A 23,983-nucleotide genomic window follows, 5' to 3' on the forward strand; every position below is an offset into this window, starting at 1 on the left:
GATGTTAAAAGACCATCCAATAACCTATCAGCAGTACTAAGAAAGATAGCTGTTTTCATGACTTCCTCCTTTAAACGTTGCGACGCATCGCGCAAAGTGTACCACGGTTTCTCATCAGTGGGCCAATCAGATTCAGTTGGATATTTATGATTACAGCCGTCAGACGCAAGCTGGAGCAAAGTAATTTGACCAGCACCATTATAGTTTCGAAAATGATCTTGAATCGTAGAATCAGAACTCAAAGAGCAAAACCTTAAGCAATCAACAGCATCGAGCATAATACCGGCAGCGCCAAGTTCATAAAGACGCACCATCCAGGTAAGCAAGGCCTCACCAGGCCGTTGTCGAAAACGTTGTAAAATGTCACTAACCTCCTGCTGAGTAAAATCTTCAATACAATCTAAAGCTATACCAGCCGGGTTACCAGGGGCTTGTTGTAATTTACGTCGAAAAACAGGGTGAGCAGAAACTTCAGGAAGAGCTTCCGAGGAAGCCCGCGTTTTAGATTTAGTAGAACAATCAAGGCAAGCTACGTCATCCGAACGGGAAGAACGAGCACTGTCACTGTGAGGACCAATATCAGTACATGAAGCAGATCTACAATCACGTCCGGAGCGAGAAGACTCGCGCTTGTCACCCTCCTCTGCCGAGGAGTCAGAAGTATGAGAATCCCAGATATTACCGTCCCACTCATCGGGGTTCCAATCCATTCCGGCTTTTGCTACAACCATACGCACTTTACGTGTAGATACACGACCACGACGATGTTTATACTTATATCGTGCAATACAGACCGCAGCTCTTTCGGCAATGGTTTGATATGTCTCAAGTTTGTCGGCAAGCAATTTATTTTGACAACGCAAAAGAGTATGCGCATTTTGCAATTCAACACACTGTCCTTCCATGTCCTTAAATCGCTTTTGTAACTGAACAAACCTCTCATGCAATATTCTGTATGCGTTAAGAACAATCCAACCTCTGCGTCCTAAAATAGGAAGCTCATCACCCTTCACTACTGGCGCTTTCTGTAAGCACGATACCACATCGGCAGGCTCCGCCTGCTCCAAGCATGAAGACCAATTTTCACTCAAACCAGTAGAATCAGCCCACTCACGGGCCAAGGCCTCGTAAGGGGTACATTCCCAGCCGGGAATCTGAATCGGTAACTTGAAAACCGACGATGATTTTTTCGCAAACATAATGATACAAAAAAGTTATATACACAATTATAAACAAAAATGTATACGTACGAGCCGAGCGCAAACCAACAAGATTAAAACAACACAATGCACACAGGCTTCGTAAACAGTTTGTGACGCCAGATGTAATGGCCGGATTTTCCGCTTAGATGGGATCAGCCCCCAGGGGCCCCTTATGACCCAGCCAAAACGTACTCACCTTCCCTCCTTAGAACGTATTCACAATGGATAGATATACAGGTATATATACAAATCACACCTAAGGATGGGGAATAGCAATACACATGCATAGATTTTCTACAATATCTTATTCACATCAGTTGGTCTCGCGGCCACCCCGACCCAGACCGGTCTACCCTAGGGCAGATATGGCGCACAATCCGGTGCGACTACACATGGGCCTGCAGAACCCGATGCTCCCTTTTCCAAACGATCCACAATCCTGTAGATCTCCACGCCAGTATCCCCCCTGGCGCTCTCACTTATGCAAGCCACAATCCTGTGGGTATACACGCTGGTAATCCTCCCCAGCGTTCTCACTAACGCCGCATATCAACGACGACCACATTCCTATGAACAGTCATCAGGACAAGGTCTCAGTTATCTACTCGGGATAAAACTATAATAATGACTTTTAATACGGTTCCCAAATTATATGATGTACCTCCTATTCTTGGCATCAAAGGTCCACTCACTCCCTCTTTGTTCGATCACTATTTACCTGATCGGGATTTCACATCCGCTCGCATAAACAATTCTCGACTAGGAGATGCATTTACCAAGACTGAACAGGAACACAAGGCACACAATAGTTCTATAAGAACTAGGATATTTATTGGCAATACACACATATCACATTACTATGCAACATAATTTCTGCAAAGAAAAGGTAAAGATTAGAGTGCACGCTAATTGGGAAAAGGGCGGAGATCACCTGGTTAATATGAAGTCTGGGCTCGGCAGTCATCTAGGTTCCCTTCTCGTCTCTGTGTCCTGGCTCGCCTCGCAGTCACACCCCAGCCGTCACAAGTACACGTCTGCACCGCTAGGCTCAACCTCGTCTGCTTCCCTCCAGGGCACCGGAACCTTGCTGGTTATTAGCTACCGTCTCTCTCTCTCTCTCTGTATCAGTGCGCTCCGCGCTAATTCTCCTTCAGTCTTTTCTCAGAGAGTTTCGGTCTTAAATCTTTCTCGGACTTCAAAGATGGCGACTGTCCGCCATGAAATAATTAATGGCAGAGATGCTAACGGCTAGATGCCGCCTACAGACTAACTGACAACTGACTAACACCTTCGCTAATATCAAAGCCCGTTCCTTCATGGAAAGCTACGGCCAGTAACCTGCCGCCCACCAAATTCTTGTACCTCCCCGTACCAAGGACGCGTTCCCAGCCGGCCGGCCTGAAGTTGTGTCTTCGGTGTAGAGAAAAATACATTCCTTCGATAAGGGCCAGCCTGAGCCGGTTCTCTCCAAGCGAACAACAGCTTGAAACTAAAACACTACACTTGACCTAGAAAGCCTTCTCGAGCTACCGGGCAGAAAGCAAAATGGAGTCTGTCTCGTTTAAGGCCTACGGGGCCCACAATATGCGTAACTCCATGGAAAATATCCTAACATGTTAGCAAATGGGCAAATCATGACTAGTACTTATATATCTATCCCCTAACTTAAATTCATAAGCCCTACATTAAGGAAAGTGACACGAAAATACTCTAATATATGGAAGGCAGGGGCCCTGTCTATAGTCCTAATCCCTATGCTATGGGGGTGATAGGCTGGAGTCACTCTCCATCATTCTTCCCCTTAAAGGAGCCAGAAAAGGGCAGCCATTACACGAGCCTGGGAGACATAGTCAGTCAAGGAGACTTGATGACTTTTTCACAACTGCAAGAGGACTATGACCGATCAGGCAAGCAATATTACAAATATATACAGCTCCGCCATGCATGAGCGGCGCTGAAACCCAACGTTGTCGATCTTCCCGAATATGCTCCTTTGGAAGATAGGCTGCTCCAAGAGGAGATACTTGAGAAAGCAATTTCGTGGACATACAAGACCCTCATCAATAATATGACTGATAACTTATTGGCATTGAGACAGTTGTGGGAGGCCACGATGGGTGAGGTAGAAGACATAGATTGGGAGATGCCCCTAATGCACCCTAGAGAAGTGGCAATAAAACTCAGGCTCCGATTGATTCAATATTAATATTGCGCAGAGTGTACTATGATAGGGCGAGACTCCACACCATGGACAGAACTGAAACACCTGAATGCCTATGATGTAAAACTGAGACGGGCTCTGTGATGGTTTGCGACCATCAGACGGTGACGACCAATCCACAATGGCTGCTGCAGAGAAACCAGGAAGTCAAGTCAGCCATCTAGCTAACTTGCAACGTCAGGAGGACATGCCCATTGAAGAGGACTGGTGGGAGGCGAAAGGGTCGTCAGGTGTGTCGGACTGGAGTTCGGGAGAAGGAGAGGATGCCACACAACCGGGACCGGAGGAAGAGTGGAGAGCGAACGCCAAGTGCCACGACGAGGAAGAAATTGACATCGGTAGCAGAGGAGGAACAATGCGGGGCCTTCCTACCAATCGGGTGGAAGTAGGGAAGGACAGCGACCGCTCGAGGAGCACTGCCCAGGGGACCACTGCTTTCCTCAATTGCGAGAAGGCTAGGTCTCCCATCACCACGGCCCAGGAGAGTCGTGGGAGCAGGCAAGTGCCAAGCGCATGCACTGTATTAGTTAAGGGGCTGTGGGCATGCTTAAAGGGCACCAGTGAGTGAGCACTTATTTTCCCTACACTAGGCACCCCACATCGCTAGGGCTCTGGTGGTGGTGCACGCTCCCCTCCCCTGTTACTGCCTGAGAAGTACAAACAGTACCCTGAGCCTTTCTTTTGTTTATTTTGTTTTCTGGGTCATTGCTCGCCTGACACTCTGAGAAGAAACCCAGAGTACAGAGACCAGAGGAGTCCAAGACAAGGACCCCACCAGCTACAACCCCCTCTTTTTTATACAATGTGGAGGCTATAGACTGATTTTGACGTATATGTTGTTAACATACACGGAGCAATAAAGAAGGACAGCAAAGAGTAACTTCGTGTGTTGGAAATACCTAAGAGGAGGGGTTGGAGGTCCGTCTCGGGGTCCCACGACCACAGGCTCCTACATTCATACGTTACGGGAATGCCAAATAATTCACTGATAGTGGACATGGGTGATACAAGAACTTACTAATATACTTGAGACACAACTGTCCTGTAGGGTATACATACGGATGTTGACTTGCCTAGATATACGCTTTTGTTAAATAACCATGGCCTCATAGAGGCAAAATGCGACATAGCCAGTAATTGGGGAAGAGCAGACTCCCCCAACTATTAAAGAATGGAGGGCGGGCATGGATATGTACATGTGGGCTGAAAGAACAGAATACCAGGCAAGGCGGGGCCCCAAGAAATTTTGGAAGATTTGGCAACCATGGTTGAGATACTACGGGCTAGAGATTGAGGGTGGGGACACGGGCATAATGCAATTGATTTCATAGGCGAGGACGGATGTAGAGCACAGGGTCTAGGAACTGCACTCGTTTTCACGAGTGGACATCATGAGGGAAAGAACATGGGGAGTAACCTGGAAATAGTGGAATGCAATCTTGTCCACTCCATGATCCCATCCATTGTAATTGTTATGGATTTCATACGAAAAGAAAGTACGAGGGGTATATCTGCTGCTTATCGTTTTGTTGTAATTTACCTTTTTCTTACTTCAAAAGTCAATAAGAACAGTTTAAAAAAAAAGAAAATATTGCAGTCTCTGTGCTGCTGCGTTTTCTGAACCAAGATTGGAAGGCGTTGTGAAGGTTGTATTATTCAATATGGTTGTTGAGTTGTGCAAGCACACATTTTTCAATGATTTTAGCAAGTAGAAGGAGGTTAGTTATAGGTCTGTAATTATTAAGGTAATTCTGGTCGAGGTCTGGCTTTTTGATGAGGAGGGTAACTTGGCCAAGTGTGTGGGGGCTGGCATGGAGCTGCTCGATAGAGAGGAGTTAATGATTTTGGTCCACATAGGAGAGATGATGTGACTGAGATTAGTGACAAGTGTAGCAGGGAGGGGGTCGCAGATGTGCAATGTCGGCTTCATGCAAGCAAAAAATTTGGGGACTTCTACAGGGATAAAGTTGAAGTGAGCCCAAGTTTTATAATTTGTTAGTTGCAAGAAGTTATGGTAGGTGGTCTGGATAGCTGAGAGGGGGAGAGTGGGGAAACAGCCATTAGTTGGAGGTAGAGCTGTGGGTGGACCCTCTTCTCTAGCTGGAACACCCTTGGTGCAAGGGGGGGTGGCTGGTGGCACAAGTGAGAGTTCAATGTTAGGCAGGAGGGTGGTGGGTGCAGGGCCTGCAAGCGGACCTCAGAGGCCAGGCTGGAGGAGGAAGTAATCTGAATACAGAGGGCTGGAGGGAGGCTCCAGGGTGATTGTTCATGTCAGGCAGCCAGGGGCAGCAAGCTGACCACAGAGGGCTGGAGGGAAGGCGGCAGGTGCATGCAGACGGAGATATTACATGTAACAAAATACCAGTCTAAAGTGTATAAGTAACAACAATCCACCCTTTAAGCCTATTGGCTTTAACATATGCTTTTCACAAAAAATAATTCAGTCCTACTGCCTTTACTTTTTATAATAAACAGATCATTGCTATGGACTCTGATATAACTGAACACAAGAGGGGAGATAGGTCATTAAGACCTATTCTTCTGTCCTTCTTATCAAAAACACATAGTGTAGAATAGCCATATTCTTCTTCACTCTGCGTTTAGTATCTGATAGAACTGTCCCAACTTAACCAATCAGGCCTTTCACCTTTATTATATGTTTGTCATTGTCATTGACTCAGGCCTACTATATGGAGCATAGACTTTCTTGCAAGGCAGGCTTCAGGCAAACAGTGAGCAAAAATACTGGTCAGATTACAGAAGTCCAAATAATATAAAACCACTCTAATGATGCTCTAACAAGGATTATGGGCAGTGCAGGGGGCTTGGCCTAACAAGATTGATGACTAGACGTGCCTTTGGCGAGCTCCCGGCCGCATAAACCTGCTGCTTCTGATGAGATAATCCCCCCCCCCCAACATATGGTGGAGCGGATGGAGTGAGCTGCACTGACCTAGCGGTTATCAGGCCTGATGGTCTGTCAGCTGCCGCAGACCCACTGCCGCTGCAGTGATTAGAGGCTGCGAGAGCTGGCGCAGAGAGAGAAGCTGCGCCACTGAGGTTCCCGGACCCCTGCTAAATAGCCAGCAAGCCATACGGCTGCAACACAATGGGGGGCAAAGCCTGGGTGGTAAGGAGGCAGCCGGCCCTCGGGCAGGGGTGAATGGAGAGACCATTGCGCTGAGTGTATGGCCGGAGGAAGAGGTGGCCGTGAGCTTTGAGCTGGCGGCGCCTGTGCTCAGCTGCCCGCGAGGGCCGTGGTCAGTAACTGCGAAGTGCTGAGCTGTGGTGGGCCCTACGGGAGAGTGACACACCAGCAGGCCACGGGGACAGTAGCAGACCTTTGGAAGGCCGGGAAACAAGATACTAGTGTGGTTTTTCGGACAGCGGAGGTAACTGCAGCTGGGCTCTGATGGGAAGGGTCGCTGTTCGAGGCCTCCTGAGGTAGCCCATTGAAGGCCACAGTGACAGACCCACAGTAATGAGGCAGGACCGCTGACGTGGGGAAGACGCGCTTGTAGTCCCCAGAGGAGGGGAGTCCATGCTATACAGAAGGAGCAGAGAGAGCTACAAACAACTGTACCTGTACAGTGAGGCGAAAAGGGCCTGGTGGACAAGAGTGACTCTACAACACTATATAAGAGGGAACGGCCCAGCCGTGCTGAAGCTGTGCCCGCTGGGGCTGTCAGACAACAACCTAGAGCTGCAGCCATGCAGTGGGGTAGCCCCTGTGGAGAATGGAAGACATGCGCAGAGCCCTGAGGAAATCAGATTCAGGGACAGAGGCAGTGGACTAGAATATACGGGGGGAGGTGCCATACCCTAAAACCGCAGGAGGGTGGTCAGTGGGATGAATATCACTGCGGCTTGTACCCCCTCTACTGGACATTGGGAGCAGAACTGAGCCAGGCTCCCCATCTGGGGACAAGGTGAAGAACAAACCCCATAGTGGGGGACAGTCCAATAAGATTGTAAATTACACCATCTTGGGACTGGGACCCCCAGGAGCAGACCATAGGGTGGCACCCCAGCCATTGTGTGGGGAGCAAACACCAGGCACGACAGCAATACTGGAGGTCTGAAGAGGGTCAATAGTCACGCTAGAAGCCAAAATGGAGTCGATGGCCTTGGATAATAACCACCTTCGATTAGACCTGCGCAAAGTAGCAGACGGTCACAACGACAGAGGAGGACTTAGCTCCCTTTTTTTGGGTAGAGTTTTATATAGCGCGAACTAGACCCGAGACTTCGGGTATCAGAGTGCTTCACATGAGCACCAGTTTTGTTACACAAGGACACATTCCTTTTTGTTAGGCACAGGGAGATTAAGTGAACTGCCCCTAATAACAGGATGTTGAGCCTTGTTGCAGATGCTCGAACCCGGTTCCCCAGCTCCGAGGTCGACCGCTATAGCCGTAAGGCTAAATCCTCTCAGTGCGCAATCTGCAAACAACTGTAGCTGGCCTTAAATGCAGCGGGTTGATCTCGCTGTAACAAGCTGCGCCTCCTCAGATTCCCAGTGTATGCAGAAGGTCCCTATGCTGCCCTGTTGTTAGAGGAATGGCTCCCCACAGCCTTGTGCCTCATGCAACTATTCAAATTCTTCACTATTGAACGGGCACACAGGGCCTTGGGCTAGGTGCCGCGCCCTTGGGCAGCCTGCAGGTCATTCTAGCCCATCGATTCAACTATGGGGACAGAGACATAATATTGCAACATGTCCGAGAACATAGCCCCCGATATATAAAGACACTCCAATTTATATTTATCCTGACTAAACCCGGAGAGTGCAGGACTTGCGTAACAATTTCCAGTGAATTAAGCAGAGACTCCATGAACATGATATAAAATACAGTCTGATGTTTACCGCATGGCTCTGGGTCCAATTCGAGGGCAGGGTGATATTCTATGAGACTCCCCAGGATGCCCTCGACTGGATGGAATCCATAAGCCTGCAACATGCTGACCGAGGGCCTGAGGCTCGAGACGATCACAGCGATGTCAGGGGACTTCTCAATAAAAGAGACACTCCTACAGAGGGCAACGAAGGACGGGTCTTAGTCAGCACAGATGGAACTCTGCTAATAGAGCATGAGCCCTTTGAGACATAGAACTCATACACACGGTTGGAAATAGTCCCAGAGACACAGGTTGATACTGTGCCCTTGGGATGATCTATTATACACCAAAGTGGCTACTTCGCTATTATACGTCTGAGTTACTGCAACCAAGAGCAATAGGTCATTGTATGTAATCACTGGATATTTGTTTTCGTAACTCAGGCTTCAGAAGCCACCCCTGAATAGATACTGAATCTGGGATTGTTAGTGCACAACTTGAGGATGAGGTCCACAGCGTTGTTTTTGTTTCTCGGGGCGCCAGGAGATGGGCCGAAGACTGCTGGGGAAGGGTGGGACCAGAGGCCAAGCACCCGACAAGGTTAATCCAGACGCCACATCATGATACCCCGCTGAGGCCTCGCCAGGGTCTCGTGGGGATCCACAAACCTGGTGGTCTGGTCAAGAACTATAACGAGTTATACAGGTATTAGTTGGGGATTGAGGGGTTAGGGAGGGAGTTTGGGGTGGGGATTTTACTGTCATCTTGTCTATCGGTTACGGCGGGAGTGATGAGTGGCTACTGCCTTTAGGTGGGTAGGACAGGGCGATATCATGGGTATTTGCAATTTCCTTTATCATCTTGTTTTTTCATAGAATTGTAGTGTTGATGTTAACTTTAGGGGACAGAGAATCTTTTGAGTTGAGAGGCACTGCTAGATGCTGCCAGGGCTAATTATTGAGGGTTCCTTGAATGTACAAGGCCTTCCTTCTATTTTTATCCATTTATTCTTGTTTTTCATGGCTATCACATGGATAACGTAAAAACTAGTCATAAATGTATAACTTTGAATGTAAATTAGGATATCAATAGCGTTTCTGCAGGAAACTCACTGTATAAAACATGTTCAGAGACACCGGAGGGGGCAACTGTATGCAACATCTTACTCAGGATATGCAAGTGGGGCCCTCATATGGGCGGCGCCCGGTGTCCCATTTAGGTCCACCTGAACTTGCCTAGGGTTGCTATCTAGGGGTGGAGGGCACCTGTGCCTGGTAAACGTATACCCGCCAAATGTAGAGGGCAGTACATTTAGGGGCGCATTGCTTAGGTCAACACAAATATCCCCAGGGGTGGAAATTGTAATTGCAGGGGACTTTAACTGCACATTGAATGGAGAACTGGACAGATTCCCCACCCACAGACTTGACGGTAAACCTTCAGCAATGGCCAGTCTTGGGCCGGTGAATATCTGCCATTTGCGTAACCCAACTACACAAACATATTCATATCATACCCAAGTGAAGGACACGCATAGTTACTTGTACTACTTCTTTATACATATATCCGTAGCCCATAGAGTTCAGGACACCAAGTATGTGGTTCGCTACCTTTCGGATCACTACCAACTAATAATTACATATGTACTCCATAGGCCTGTCCCCATGATACAACTCTGGTGGCTGCACAAGGATGCACTCACTGACCCGATATTCCTTGACACAGTGAATAGGGATTTAGTACAATATTTTGATCCTAATTGGGAATCCACAAACAGCAGGGCCACAGAGTTGGAGGCCATGAGGATGGTTAACGGGGGTGTGCATGTCCACTTCGGTCAGAATACGATGTACATACTAGTCCTTGGAGAAGTTGATGCCCACATCTACAGCAGGGGTAAAAGACTGGAACAACCAACGACAAAGGGTCGCTGACTTATGGGATCAGCTGGACAAACATGTTATGAATACTGGCTGTCGACAATGGTATATGGAGGGGAATAAATCTGGGTATTTACTACAGCATTTGATCCGTTCAGACCCTGCAGTGCAGACGGTCATGGCATTTCGACAGAAGGAAGGTAACCTGGTTTGCACGTAGTAACTGATTGAGGATGTCATGGAGCACCTCCAGAGGGTGTACTCAAAGCCACAGATGCCACAAGAGCAGAGAGAGAGGTGAACGCTTATCTGGTGGGCTTACCACTCCCATTTCTTACAGAGGAAGATCGCGAGGCTCTGGGGGCTCCGGTAACGAAATATAAATTGCTGTGTGCCGAGATGGCCCTAAATCAGTGAAATCTCCGGGGACGGACGGCCTCCCAGCCGAATTTTATCAACATTTCTCAGTCCTCCTCCCCGATAAGCTGATGACCGTCTTTGCAGAAGCCTTCGAAAAAACTGGAGTTACCACGGACAATGTGAGAGGCTCTACTAGTAGTTATACCAAATATACCTGGTAAAGATTCCTCTGAGATGATGTCTTATAGATTCCTCTCTATGCTGAACGTGGACCTCAAACTCCTAAGTCAGGTATTAGCGGCTAGACTTCTGCTTTTTCTCCCACAGCTTATATATGATGACCAATCAAGTTTTATTACCTGCAGGAACAAACTCCGCTATCTTTGCCGACTGGCACATGTTATGTAGCCACCGGGGCTACAGGAAGATTGTTTCACCCAGGCCTTTCTCGATGTGGAGCAGGCCTTTCATTCCGTGAGATGGGGATACCTATGGCAGGTACTCCATAAAATAGCTTTGCACTCCCCTTTTATAAAATGGTTTGAATTTCTATACACAAACCCACAGGGCAGAGTGCGCACAGGGAGACACATTTCAGACGTGTTAGTCCTAAAACAGGGTACCAGGCAGGGATGTCCACTTTCCCTCTGATCTTTGTAATAGCTATGGAGGCGCTGGCTTGCCAGCTGAGACAGGTTCTGAGAGGATGGGGAGTGGCACAATGGAGCATATTGTCTCGTTGTATGCCGACGCAATGGTATACTTTAGATAACCAGACTTTTAGGTCCCGAAGCTGGGAGTTTAAGGAGAGTTCTAGCAGGTATCTGGTCTACGCATTAATAAGAGTCAAGTCTCTGCTGTTCCCACTTGGATGGCTAGGAAACATACCAAAAGACCAGCATTTACTAGCAGAGCTACCCTGGACGGTGGACAAAGTCTGATATCTGGGAAATTATGTCACCCATGATAAGAAGCAGTTTTATGATAATATGGGGAGAGTGATGGACGGTTTGAGTCAGCCTGTAAGGTTCTATAATACGCTACAACTGTCTTTGATGGGCAAGATAGCCCTTATAAAAATGGTGGTGGTGCCCCACTGTCTCTATGTTATGCAAGGAAGTTTTTAAGAACTCCCATGAAGTGTATTGAAACAGCTGGACTCACTTATAGTGGAACTTCTTTGGAGTGGTGGGAGGTGGAGGGTAGATCTTTACGTGCTGCAACGGGAATGGGAGGGGGGTTCTGGAGGTCCCGGATCTGGAACTGCACTATTTAGTCACTCAGCTCAGCTATAATATATGATCCATTGGATGGATGCTGAGCCACACTGGGAGAGACCCCTGCTGGCCTGCAATTGCGATGGCCATCAGCTGGGAATGCTGCTATGTGGCACACAAATACCTTGGACTTTCCCTTACCCGGACGGACTGATGGCTAGACTCTGGGAAAGGATGGCCAGAGGATCCTGAGAAGAGCCCCTTATGCAATGGATCTGAAAGTCTGGCTCATACTACCCTTTGATAGAATGGCTCAGCTAATGTTTTCCGAAAAATGGAAAGGGAGGGTGCCTGACTGGCTGATCTGTACCCAGGAGAGAGGTTTATAACAATGCAGGATGCTTTGGCCACAATACGGAAAAATAGCTGCGGTAGCGCACCAATTGTGGCTACGTTCCTGGACGCCCCAGAACCCACTCACACAATGATGACTATGTTATCCATGGCCTGGGAAAGCCGGGTGGTCGCACATCTGAACCAAACACTGCGTAAGGATAAGCAGCTTAAGCCACTACGAGTAGAAGAGAGGTGGCAATCTCTTAGGGATGAACCGCTATCATTCAGGGATTGGTTTAAGATACATGCAGGGGTCCAAAAGGTATCAGTGAGCACCAGGTTTGAGCAGATTAAATTAAACATAATTCTATCACCTACCTGTCCCCCAGACGCTTGCATGCTATCTATCCAACAAGACAGTCCCGCTGCCCAAGATGCAAGGCTACTGAGGCCGATTACTTGCACGGGCTCTGATACTGCCCTCCAGTGGCAACTTTCTGGGGAGAAACACTAACACATATTTAACGGAAGACGGGTTGGGACGTACCATTTAAGATTAATCAGTGCTTGCTGGGCCTACTACCTGATGACCCAAAGCGCAAACTAGGCAGATGTTTCCCAGTGCTGGGCTTCACACTGCTGGGAGAAAGACCTGTGGGAGTGGGCGGGGCAGAGGGGGAACATATACAAAAGACAAGAAGAGACGATGGGCTCCCAGAAGTGCTGCTTGCCTGGGGGAATATGATAAGACTTTTTGGACCCGGCCGGACTCTAGGGTTCCTCGCCCGGTCAATTGAAAGTGGAGTTAGAAACAGTTCAGTTTGATGGATAGGATAGCAAAACAACCCAAGGCAGGGCCTTAGTTTGCCCATTTACACCACACACAAGGAAACAACAACAAAAAAGACGAAAGATATAGAAGAAAGGAAAATGGGAATCTTAGACCCTTCACTATATGAAAGCTTCTGGGAAGGGTAGGGGGGCATGTTGGGAAGTTTTACTGTTTATGTGTGTTATTATTCCTTTGGTTTTTCTTTGTTATTATTCGCTGTCATTGATGCAACGTGAAGTGATATGGTCGAGTGAAAAGTAGCCTTTTGTGTACTGACTGCATAATGAAACCTTAATAAAGACGTATTTTAAAAGAAAAACAATGCAGATGATCTAGTAGTAGTTACTAAGGATACTGAAAGGGCTTTCTCTAGGATTGAAGAATTAGCATCAACTTTTGGTTTCTTCTCAGGATACAAATTAAACTTATCAAAAACACAAATACTATTTGTTGATCAAAACCCTCCGCCTCTCAATAATGTAGTCTCGGAAGCAACCTATTTGTGGATTAAACTAGCCACACCAATTTCAAACATTCCAAATCTTAATTATGCTCAGATCCTGAAGAAAGCCAATTCAACCTTGGAAAGAATAGATCATTTACACTTATCGCTACATGGCAGGAACAATGTGTTAAAAACGCTGATCCTTCCAAAATGTATATACTTATTTAGAACAGTCCCATTGGAATTCCCGCTAGACTTTTTTAAGCAACTTAAAAAAATGTCAGGAAGATTCTTATGGGGATACAAAGGCATTCAGAGAGCTCATAAAAAATGATCATACCAAAGGATAGAGGAGGATGGGCCGTTCCACATTTTTTATTCTACTACTTGGCAGCCGTATTACAATTCATATCCCCTTTGATTGTGGGCAATAAAGCTCCCATCTCACAAGCACACTCCCCATCGATATATGAACTAGTATTAGGTACTGAAGCTAACAGTCATTTCTTAAGAATAATAGAACCAAGCTACTACAAAAAAACAAAATTTAAGATTATATCTGCTGCATATAAAACATGGAGAATCGTAAAAAAAACTGGTTGGGATTCCAAAGATTGTAAGATATACTCCCTTAAACTCACCACACTGCTTCCCCCCTATATTTAGAGATCCGGTGATGAAAAGGTGGAATCATAATGGTATCTGTCACCTGAGTGATCTATGCTCAGTTAATTCTATCTCTATATCTACTTTTTCTGAACTTCAACATAAATTTAAACTCCCTTCTCATGATTACTTCAAATACTTACAGATATTTCGCTTTTTAAACTCACTCTCTCCCAACGATCGACAAGGCCTCAAAACGATTCTGGTAATAGACAGTCTTTATATCAGAAGAAAAATAGGGTATTTTTATAATTTATTCATGACCTATCTTTCAGATGATCTTCCTATGATTCAACATAAATGGGAGGTGAAATTAGGAATAAACAACCTCTTGATAAAAGAATCAATCAAGACAGCTAATTCCATATTATTTTCTGGGCGATTACAAACTCAACACTATATGGCTATGTGTGATCTCTACTACACACCTGCTAAAGTTATGAAATGGGGGGCTACTCTTGGTATAATCTGCAATCGCTGTACTCTGATTGGAGCAGATGCAATACACATGTTCTTTTCTTGTATTAAACTAGCTGGTATAATTTCAGAAATTCAAATATTTATCGAAAGAATTACAGGGAGAACAATAATTCTTTCTCCTGAACTGATTTTATTTGGATTATCAATAGACTCTATAGAAATAGAACAACAACACTTGATCTTTATTATGATGTCTGGATTTCGTGCATGTATCACTCAGGAATGGATCAATCCGGAACCACCATCTTTTTCTATGTGGAGGGCTGGCTTATTAGCCAAATTTAATTTTGAACTTGCTATATATGCAACAAAAGGAAGAAAAAATAAACAATTAGGTATGAAACTTTGGGCTCCGATACAACAATGGATCCATGGGGAAACGACTTAAATATTTGCTTGACTCTATGTTAAAAATTCATTGTTTCCCCTTAGCAACTTTTCTGTTTTTTTTTGTTTCTTTTTCTTTGTTTCTATCGGAGAACGTGTTGTTGTTTGTTCTGACTATGTACTATGTGATGAAATAATCTGTTTTGTTTGCAACAAAAAAATCAATAAATAAAAATAAAAAGGAAAGAAAAACAAGGATTATCACAGTGCACATCTTCTCCCCTAGGGTCTTTACAACACCAACACCAAACCCTTTCATACTAAATTAATATGTATGATTACATGTTAACAAAATACCCATCTACAGCCTTAAACACAGTTTAATAACAAGTCTCTTAAAATGCCTGTTGATTTTAATATATGCATTTCATAATAAGTAAGCCAGGCCTTCCACCTTAGTCATACCTTTTCATAATAAAATAAACATCGTCTGACATAACTTTTTCCATGTACAAATCAAGACTCTTGTCTTCATTGGCTTTTCGCCATAACCAACTGAGGACTCCTGTACTTCACATGAACTGGCAACCATCAGACACACAGTCCTACTGTTACAAATATATACACACAATTACAGTTGGCAACACACACAACCCCACTGAAAGGGGCATAAAGTGGGTTCTCACACAAACGCTTACACTCGACTATTTGTCAGAAGCAGAAACAAACCCCAAAACCCCTCACGTATACAATGATCTGAAAGAATCCATATAATGCAATACCTTCCTACAGACTTGAACTTAATGGAATAACAATTCACTGTTAAGGCCAACTGGCTTTAACATACTGTTATTTCAATACATTAGTTATGCCTACAGTGTTTGTCGTACATTTTCATAATTAAACATTAGATGTATTGCCCCTAACACATCGTTTTCTAATGAACCGATCTAGCCTATAGCCTTTATCACTGGCTTGTCACCATAACTAACTAAGGCTTGCTGTAATCTGCTTAAGCTTTCCCACAAGGCAATCACCAGTATACAATAATAAAAAAAGGTCAAAATACAGAATTACAGTTGGCAAAACAATATTCAAGCCTTCATACAATGGTATAACATGGATTCAAATGATGTTCACATTTTTTATCCCTTAGAATTTTTCACTTTGGATAACCAACACCAAAAACCTTAACAATGTGCAGCATTCCCTGTAACTAAACACCTGACTAGAAGCTTTAACATAGTGTAATGTCATTCTACCCTTAAAAGCCCACTGGCTTTATATATCAAGGTTGCTGCAACACACCACCTTTCGTCTCCTCGGTAAGCAGACACGGACCCATTATCAGTGCAAAAACCTCAGTTTATTCTTCGTCGGCCATTACGCGTTTCACCACCTCAGTGGCTTGATCACATGACAACGCTAGTTTGATTCTGGACCAATTATAAAGCTGCACTATTTTGCACGTGATTAAGGTGAATGATAGACATAAACAAAACATTTGGGTGCTTATATATCAGTCAATGCTTTTTAGACATGTGATGTAGCAATGAAATATAAAACGTTGAAAAATCAAAATAGTTCAGATAAATTTACTTACATGATTCTTACATAAAGCCGAAAATCTCAAACATTAACTTAATATATATATATATATATATTTACAAATACAAAAAATAGATTTAACACCTTGGCTGCTAGCGATATTTTCCTTCTGCGCTGCATTCCCAGATTTACCATTGTTCATGACGAGCTCAGCTCGTCATCAGCACAGCTCAACTGTGCCTCATGACGAGCTGAGCTCGTCATGAGCATCGAAGGGGTTAAATCTCTATAAATATATAAAATCTCCATCGGTAAGGGGAGCTTTAAATATATCAGATCAATGAAATTAATACATGGGCCCTATGAAGAATCAGTGGATTTAACTAAAGTAAAACATTTCAAATATGACATAAGAACCGCATAAATGCATTTTTCCAACGCTAATTTCATTCTTAATGACTACAATGATAACCACCTGAGTTTTGTTATGTATATGAACAAATGACCCATTACCCGTGAAATAAAGTGCATATAGTGAAAAACATCTCAAATGTTAAAATTTGAAAATGATCATCAATATGGAGAAAGGACAGCCCCTGTAGATAGTTACATTTGATTATTATTACACAAAGGCAAAACAAAATGCATATGTTTGTTAATGGAAAGCATAACTAATTGATTATCAGAAAGCAAAGCATAGAGAAGGATTTACGGGTTCAAATCCAAACGGGGTATTTTAAGTTCATAAGCAAGTGTGCAGGTCTTCCGTATTTTTAAGGCCTCCAGGATTCTTACTATTAAAATTAAGTATGTACCGTGTCTCCAATTTCCTCATTGCTTGCTCTCTGTCGCCACCCTTTTTGGTGGGGATAGTGTCAATGACATAATATGAGAGGTTCTTTAAATTATTGTCATGGACCGCGCGAAAATGTCGTGCGACAGGATAAGTTGGGTCACAGTTTTTAATGGCCGGTATGTGTTGCAACACTCTTTTGCTTGCAGGTAATTTCGTGCTGCCCACATATCTTAGGGGACAGCTACATTCTAAGACGTAAATGGCATATTCCGTCTTACAGTGTAGGGGTTTGGAGATTTTATTCTCTTTTTTGCTAAAAGCGGTACAGTAACTTTTTTTATTAATTCCATATTGGCACGCCTTGCAGGACCTGCATTTGGTAAAGCCATTAGTTTTTATAGGCCAATCGCTCAATGGTAACACTTCAGGATTGCTAAAGACCAAGTCCCCATACATTGATAGCGCCCTCCTAAAGGTTATGCTGGGTCTAACTGGCATCTCAGCTCCTATTATTGGGTCACTTCTTACTAGCGCCCAGTTCCTGTTAATGATTTTGGATATCTCTTTTTCCTGTGAGCTAAAAGGTATTATTAGCCTCATAGTGTCAGGGTTACTGACGGTCATATAAATAGGTTCTCTGACCTTTTTTGGGACCAATAGAGTGTTTCTGTCTAGTTTCTGGGTTTTATCTATGGCTGATTGTATGATTTTGAGAGGATAGCCTCTAGCTAAAAATCTTTGTTTACAGCCAAGTTGAGCCTCAACTAAGTCGCAGGGTTGTTGCAGATTCGTTTGATGCGCAGCATCTCCCTGTAAGGGATGCTGCTTATCAAATGACGTAAATGGAAGCTCGTAAAGTGCAGAATAGAATTCCCGGCTGTTTCCTTCCTGAACAGCTTGGTCTCTAGTTTGTTGTTTACCACCTGTACTTGAACGTCCAAGAAATTAATCTGAGATGGGGTAACAGTAGAAGTAAAATGTAAATTAATAAAATTTTGGTTCAAACCATCTACCCATGTTTTGGCTTCTTCAGTTCCTTCCCACACAAAAAATAAATCATCAAAGAATCTGTAATATATCCTGACATGGTCATCATATTGTTTGCTGTGTGTGCCTTTGAGGACCAGCTCCTCCCACCAGCCCATGAAAATGCAGGCGTAGCTAGGGGAGAAGCTGGCCCCCATTGCCACCCCTCGCATTTGCTGATAGTACATTTGGTTAAACAATTTTTTTTTATTGTTAAGACAAAATGTAACCATATCTAAAAGCATAGTATCATGTTGAGGGCAAGTGGCATTTCTTTTGTTCAAAAAGAATTCTAGGGCTCGCAGACCATCTTTATGGTCTTTAAAGAAGATACATCCAATGTTAAAAGATGATAATTAGGTCCCCATTCACAGTCTTTGATTTTATTTAAAAAGTCACTCTGTCTCTTAGATATGAGGCAAGTCCCATCACACTTTCTTGCAAGAAAAAGTCTATATATCGTGAAGTATTTTCCAGCAGGCTCTTTCTTGCCGATATTATCGGTCGCCCTGATGGTTTTGATGTATCCTTGTGAATTTTTGGTATAAAATAGATGTTTGGGATGATCGGATGGTCATTTCTCATGAATTTATACTCATCCAGGGAGATGAGCCCAGTGCTTTTCCAAGCTACTAATTTCATATAAAAAGAATTTGCTGTCTCTTTAACAGCTGAAGCACTGCTTAGCCTGCAACACATTCGATCATTTAGTTGTGATTGAGCTTCATTTATATATTCTTTCCTTGACCATAGCACCACGTTACCTCCTTTGTCCGAGTTCCTCACGATTATATCATTATCCTTTTTGAGTTTGGCAATCAGATTATGATATTGTCTATTTCTGTGTGATATTTTCTTCTTTGTAGCGCAAGTCCTGTAATTTAGTTTTTTAATTTCGTCAGTAACTTGTTCATTGAAAATGTCAATGCCATCTCATAAAAGTATAGGGTTAAACTTGGATTTCACTTTAAAGGGAGTATTCCGTTTGGCTACATTGATGTTGCTTGCTGATTGACTGAGATTAGTGATGGTTGGACTTCCCATGTCATCGCAATAGTTTTCATTGCGTAGATCATGGAGTACAGTGCGTAGGGTTGCTTCCAAATTTTGTGAGGGAGTGTGTTCAGTTGTTGTTAGATTTAAATCTTGTGACATAGCAGCCTCTGGGGCATTTTTGGATTTGTTCATGGAGTGGAATTTGCGCAACTTCAACTTTCTGATGAACTGGTATATGTCCATTCTTGTGTTTGCATAGTCGAAGTTCGATTCATTGCAGAATGACAATCCTTAACGACAGAATTTGAGTTTCCGCTTTGCTAAATACTGTTTCCGTTAGGTTGATGACAGTTTTTTCTTCGTTTTGGTTGCTCTCAGTGCTTTTGGGGTTTATCGGCAATTCCACCACCCCCCTTTCAAGTTTGTTGCTGTTGCCTCTGGGAGTCCCTGCGTTTGTGGGCTTTGCGACGCTGGCCCCGCTTGTAGTTTCGTTTTTGTTGACTTGATTTCGCAGATTCCTCGGCCTTGGCGTTGCCAAGCGTTCCTCGACTAAAAAATTCATTTCTTCGCCAGGGGAGGGAGTCGCATTAGTTTTTGCTGAGGACGCTGTATTGTTTTCACCGTCCGTATCACTTTCAATGGCGGAACTGAGGCTTGAGTATGATGACTCTGAAACTTGCTTGGCCATTGCCGTTCCTGCTTTTTCCCCATTGGTTCGTGTTAACTTTGCCTTTTTTATAGCATCATATTTGAGCGAGAAAGTAAAAATTTACAATAACTAACTCAGCCCTACTGCCTTTGCCATAACTGCAAAATAAACAGATCAGGCCTATATCCATGATAAACAGCTTTTCATTATAAGCATCTAGGGCCAGTCATGTTGATGATAAGCTTTCCTACTAGGCAAAAAGTGCAATCCAATCACTTGATTTCAGTGAAGTACCACATTTCTGAAAAATTAATATCTGTATTCAAAGTAATCAACATTGGGTGCGGCTAAAGAACCTCTAAGTAGTGCATTTGAAGGCTACTTTTCTGTTAAATACATATGGTTAGGCGAGAACTATGCATTTGAGCCATACCCGAACATGTAACCCCTTTAAGAGAAGGACAACCACCATTTGCTGCAGTGACCAGGGAGCATGGCACTGTTTGTTGAATCAAGAAGTACCTTTAAATGGGCCAGTTTGGATCCAGGTCACGTCAAATTTTGACTTGTAATATTTTGTTCTGCATTTCTTTGGCAAACCAGGCGCTTTTCCCTTCTGCGATGTACTCTCCAAGGAATTACAAATGCTTTCTGCTGTATCCGAAATTTCCCTGCCAAAAAAGAAGTTAAATTACAGAAGTTGATTGTAGTTATTATGTTTGAGACACAAACGTTTCACGAATAAAACTAAAACTTTGTTATGGTGCATTTCTTACCACTTCAGCACAACTTGACGAAGGACTAGCAGAACATTTTCCTCTCATAAATGAATATGCTAGATACCTCTAAAATCTAACCAGGCATATTTTTATACACAGTCAAGGTCATTAATAAGCGTTTCTTCATGTTGCGCAAGTTTAAAAAAAATCTTCAATAGGGTTCTAACTCTGGGCACCACCGCTCAACCTCCACCACAACTGGATAGAACAAGACTTTAAATAAAGAGCTGGATTTGAATGAACCCTAGAAGTGGGGTCAGAGTCAACATGCCACTTATAAAGTGTACAGACATTTTACTCCCTAGAGTAAGTCCAATATGCCCACTAGAAAAACAAAAGGTGTATACCACAATCAAAGCAGTCTAGCCCTGCTTTTACCCAGAGTGGCCTGATATATAGCAATCTGAGGCTTCATCAGTAATGTGCCACAAGGAGGTGCTCATCAATATCTTTACTTGATATTTAATTTTGTGAATTTTGAGCTACAACAGAAACATGAATAGGATATAGTCTATATTTCAAATCTGCTTATAAAGATTGACATTCACATGCATAATTCAAATTAGCTTTTATTTCAACATCCAGAAGTATCTGGATCAATACTTTAACCGAGGCTAAAACAGCTTGGCACTCACCGATTAGTACACATTGACTTAAGCCATGAAATTGCTGCATTACACAAAAAAAGGACTCTAAATTATTACTTTCAAGGTTGATCACGCCAAAAGCATAACTAACTGAGTTATCCAATCTGCTAAGGAAAATCCGTAAAACAGCAGAATATCGTACCCAAAATATTGTCTATCAAAAATATTGTGTCCCAAACATGGTTTACCAAAATATCGCCCACTGGAGTTAATGATGGCCATTTTATGCCCAGTGGGCCAAGACTTTTGGAAATTATATTGAGGACACAATAGTTCTGTCACAATATTTTTGCTAACGAAATTCTGGCACGCAGCCCAAAATTACATGCATATCTCACAGAAAGTAGGAATATGATGAACTGATATTTGTGGAGCGCAGTTACTCCGAGGAGTGTCACGGCGCTGGTGTAAGGGAAAAAGGCCATTAGCTTTGAGAAAAAAGCCAATCTCTCAGCTTCTTTTTAAACCGCTGTTCAGATTCAGTTTGACGAACGTCAAGGGGAGTTTGTGCCAGGCCGAAGGGCCCAAATAAGAGAAAGAACAGTCACCCGCTCTAGAACGGTGGATCCTGGGTACCAGGGCCAGAGCACTGTTAGAGGAACGCAACTTCCTGTTTGGAAGGTAAGAATGTATCCTAGACGAGAGGTAATTGGGACAGGTGTGGTGCAGAGCTCTGTAGGTAAGTACTAGAGTTTTAAACAAGATGCGTTTACTTACTGGAAGCCAGTGTAAGGAGTGGAGATAAGAGGAAATATGAGCTCCCAGCAGAAGCTTAAGAAGCAGTTGAGCAGCTGCATTTTGTACTACTTTTTGCTTGTTTACTAGGGACTGAATGAGGCCACATTATACTTCATTTGCATAATCTAATCTGGGTGTGATGAGTGCTAGAATAACTGCTTTCCTGGCTGGAAGGTCAAGGCAGTGCAATAACGTTTTTAGGTTTTGACTAGCGAGCTGCGCACTGCGCAGTTGCAGGGAAAACCTTATGAGAAGAGTAGAGTGGCTTTGGTCCCCGCCTCTGTTTCCATTGGCTAGCTCCATAAATGGAGGCTAGCCATTGGAACAGACATCTGCTCGTCATCCTGAGAGCAGATTCGGGGGCGTTCCTGCAAATTTTAGGCCTTCCGCCCCTTTCGAAATCGTCATGCGGCGGTGGGCGGTGTTTATTTTTTGTTGCGTCCATGTTTATTTTGTTCATTCTGCGGCCGACCGCCGCCGGAAGTCCAGGTGAGTGCCCGTTCCCGCCCCCCATCCCGCTGACCGTGTGCCGTTCCCGCCCCCCCCTCCGCTGACCGTGTGCTGTTCCCGCCCCCCCTCCCGCTGTCCGTGCCTTTCCCGCCCCCCCTCCCGCTGTCCGTGCCTTTCCCGCCCTCCCTCCCCCTGTCCGTTCCTTTCTTTGTTAATATTTCAGTCAAGATGAGCAGGCAGGTTCAGGCACAGGACAAATCACCGAATAGCCTGCTCCCCTCCTTTCCGTTACCTTTAGCAGGTCACGATTTTATCCCGCCCCCCCCCTCCCGCTGTCCGTTCCCCCCCCCCTCCCGCTGTCCGTGTGCCCGTAGGTGCTTGTTAATACTGGTAAAGCTGTGGTCTCGTCTGCGAGCCAGCGTTCACGAGAAGGAGCGGTACCGAAAACATGGCTGCCTACGGAGGTAAGAACCGGAGGCCCAACTTGGTGAAACGTGTCTTAGTTTCTTTCATAATATCTGTCCGCGGCGCACGTGTAGATTTGTCTGGGCAGTCTACTACTACCAAAACTGACAAAAGAATTGCTCCTGCCCGTTAATGTCATGAATTGTAATTGCCGTCTTTTGCTTGAAACAGTCGCGTCCTGGTAGAAGTCAGCTTGCTTCGTGATGCGAGGGAAATTCGCTTTTATAAGACCTATAGATGAAGAGTCTGTGCTAGACGATGCATAATCTGATTTAATATGCCTTTGGGGGAAAAAAAAATACAATATGTCATTGTGCAATGTATTAAGAGGTTGTGCGTGGTTGATTGCCGAAAAGGACTGTATTTTTCTCCTATTAGTTCCCCAGTATTTTGACGGTATAACACATTCAAAATAGAAGTCCTCATTTTTAGGGTGTCAGAAGGGCATTGGTGCCAAGTGGCACCACGTCCTGTGTGACACCTCCAATCAGTGATGGCTGTCCAGTCAACAGTACTTGACGTGTTGGGATTTTTGACCCAAAACGTTCAAAGTTGACAGTCAAACCACGTTTCCCCGAATGCAATTTGCTCTTGGCTAAAGCACCGGAACTATCACACTCAACTAGTGGCTACTTTAGTACTAATTGCATCCTCAGTTCACCGACACAGACAACGCTTTTTTCCCTGCTCCCTTGTATACCGTCTTCATCAAAGGCCACGCGCCTATCCACCACTTATTTATTAATGCCTCAGATGTCAGAAATAGAGGGGCAACATAACTGCACCAGTCAAGGCAGAGATCGTACTTAAATTATCTACACTGTTTTTTTGCAGCATGCTTTGTTTTCTTATTCCAATAACAGTTCAGATTATTTTTATCTTTAAAAAAGCAACGAGAGAGGTATTTTCCGTAATATACTCGACTGGAACTGTTTTTGATATGACCAGATTTATTTCACCTGCCAAAGTCTAAAGTAGGGGCTGATGGGTGACCCTTAACGGCGTTTCATATTTCACAGAGTAGAGAATGAACATAATTCCCTGTACAGACGTCGCCTTCCCTAGTCACCTTTGAAGTCCTTTT

The 23,983-nt window shown here is 44.2% G+C and overlaps 1 protein-coding gene across 1 annotated transcript in view; it reads right to left on the reverse strand.

The window, feature by feature from the left end:
* The window catches only part of LOC147712389 (uncharacterized), a 49,377-nt gene that overhangs the window by 23,973 nt on the left and 1,421 nt on the right, over positions 1–23,983 (reverse strand). Inside the window, exon 2 of the mRNA XM_086920329.1 lies at positions 20,343–20,491. Within this exon, the coding sequence (XP_086776455.1) occupies positions 20,343–20,491 (149 nt within the window). The remainder of the gene's footprint in view (positions 1–20,342; positions 20,492–23,983) is intronic.

Source organism: Lissotriton vulgaris, chromosome 5 (genome assembly GCF_964263255.1).
Source record: "Lissotriton vulgaris chromosome 5, aLisVul1.2, whole genome shotgun sequence".
Classification (NCBI taxonomy): Eukaryota; Metazoa; Chordata; class Amphibia; order Caudata; family Salamandridae; genus Lissotriton; species Lissotriton vulgaris.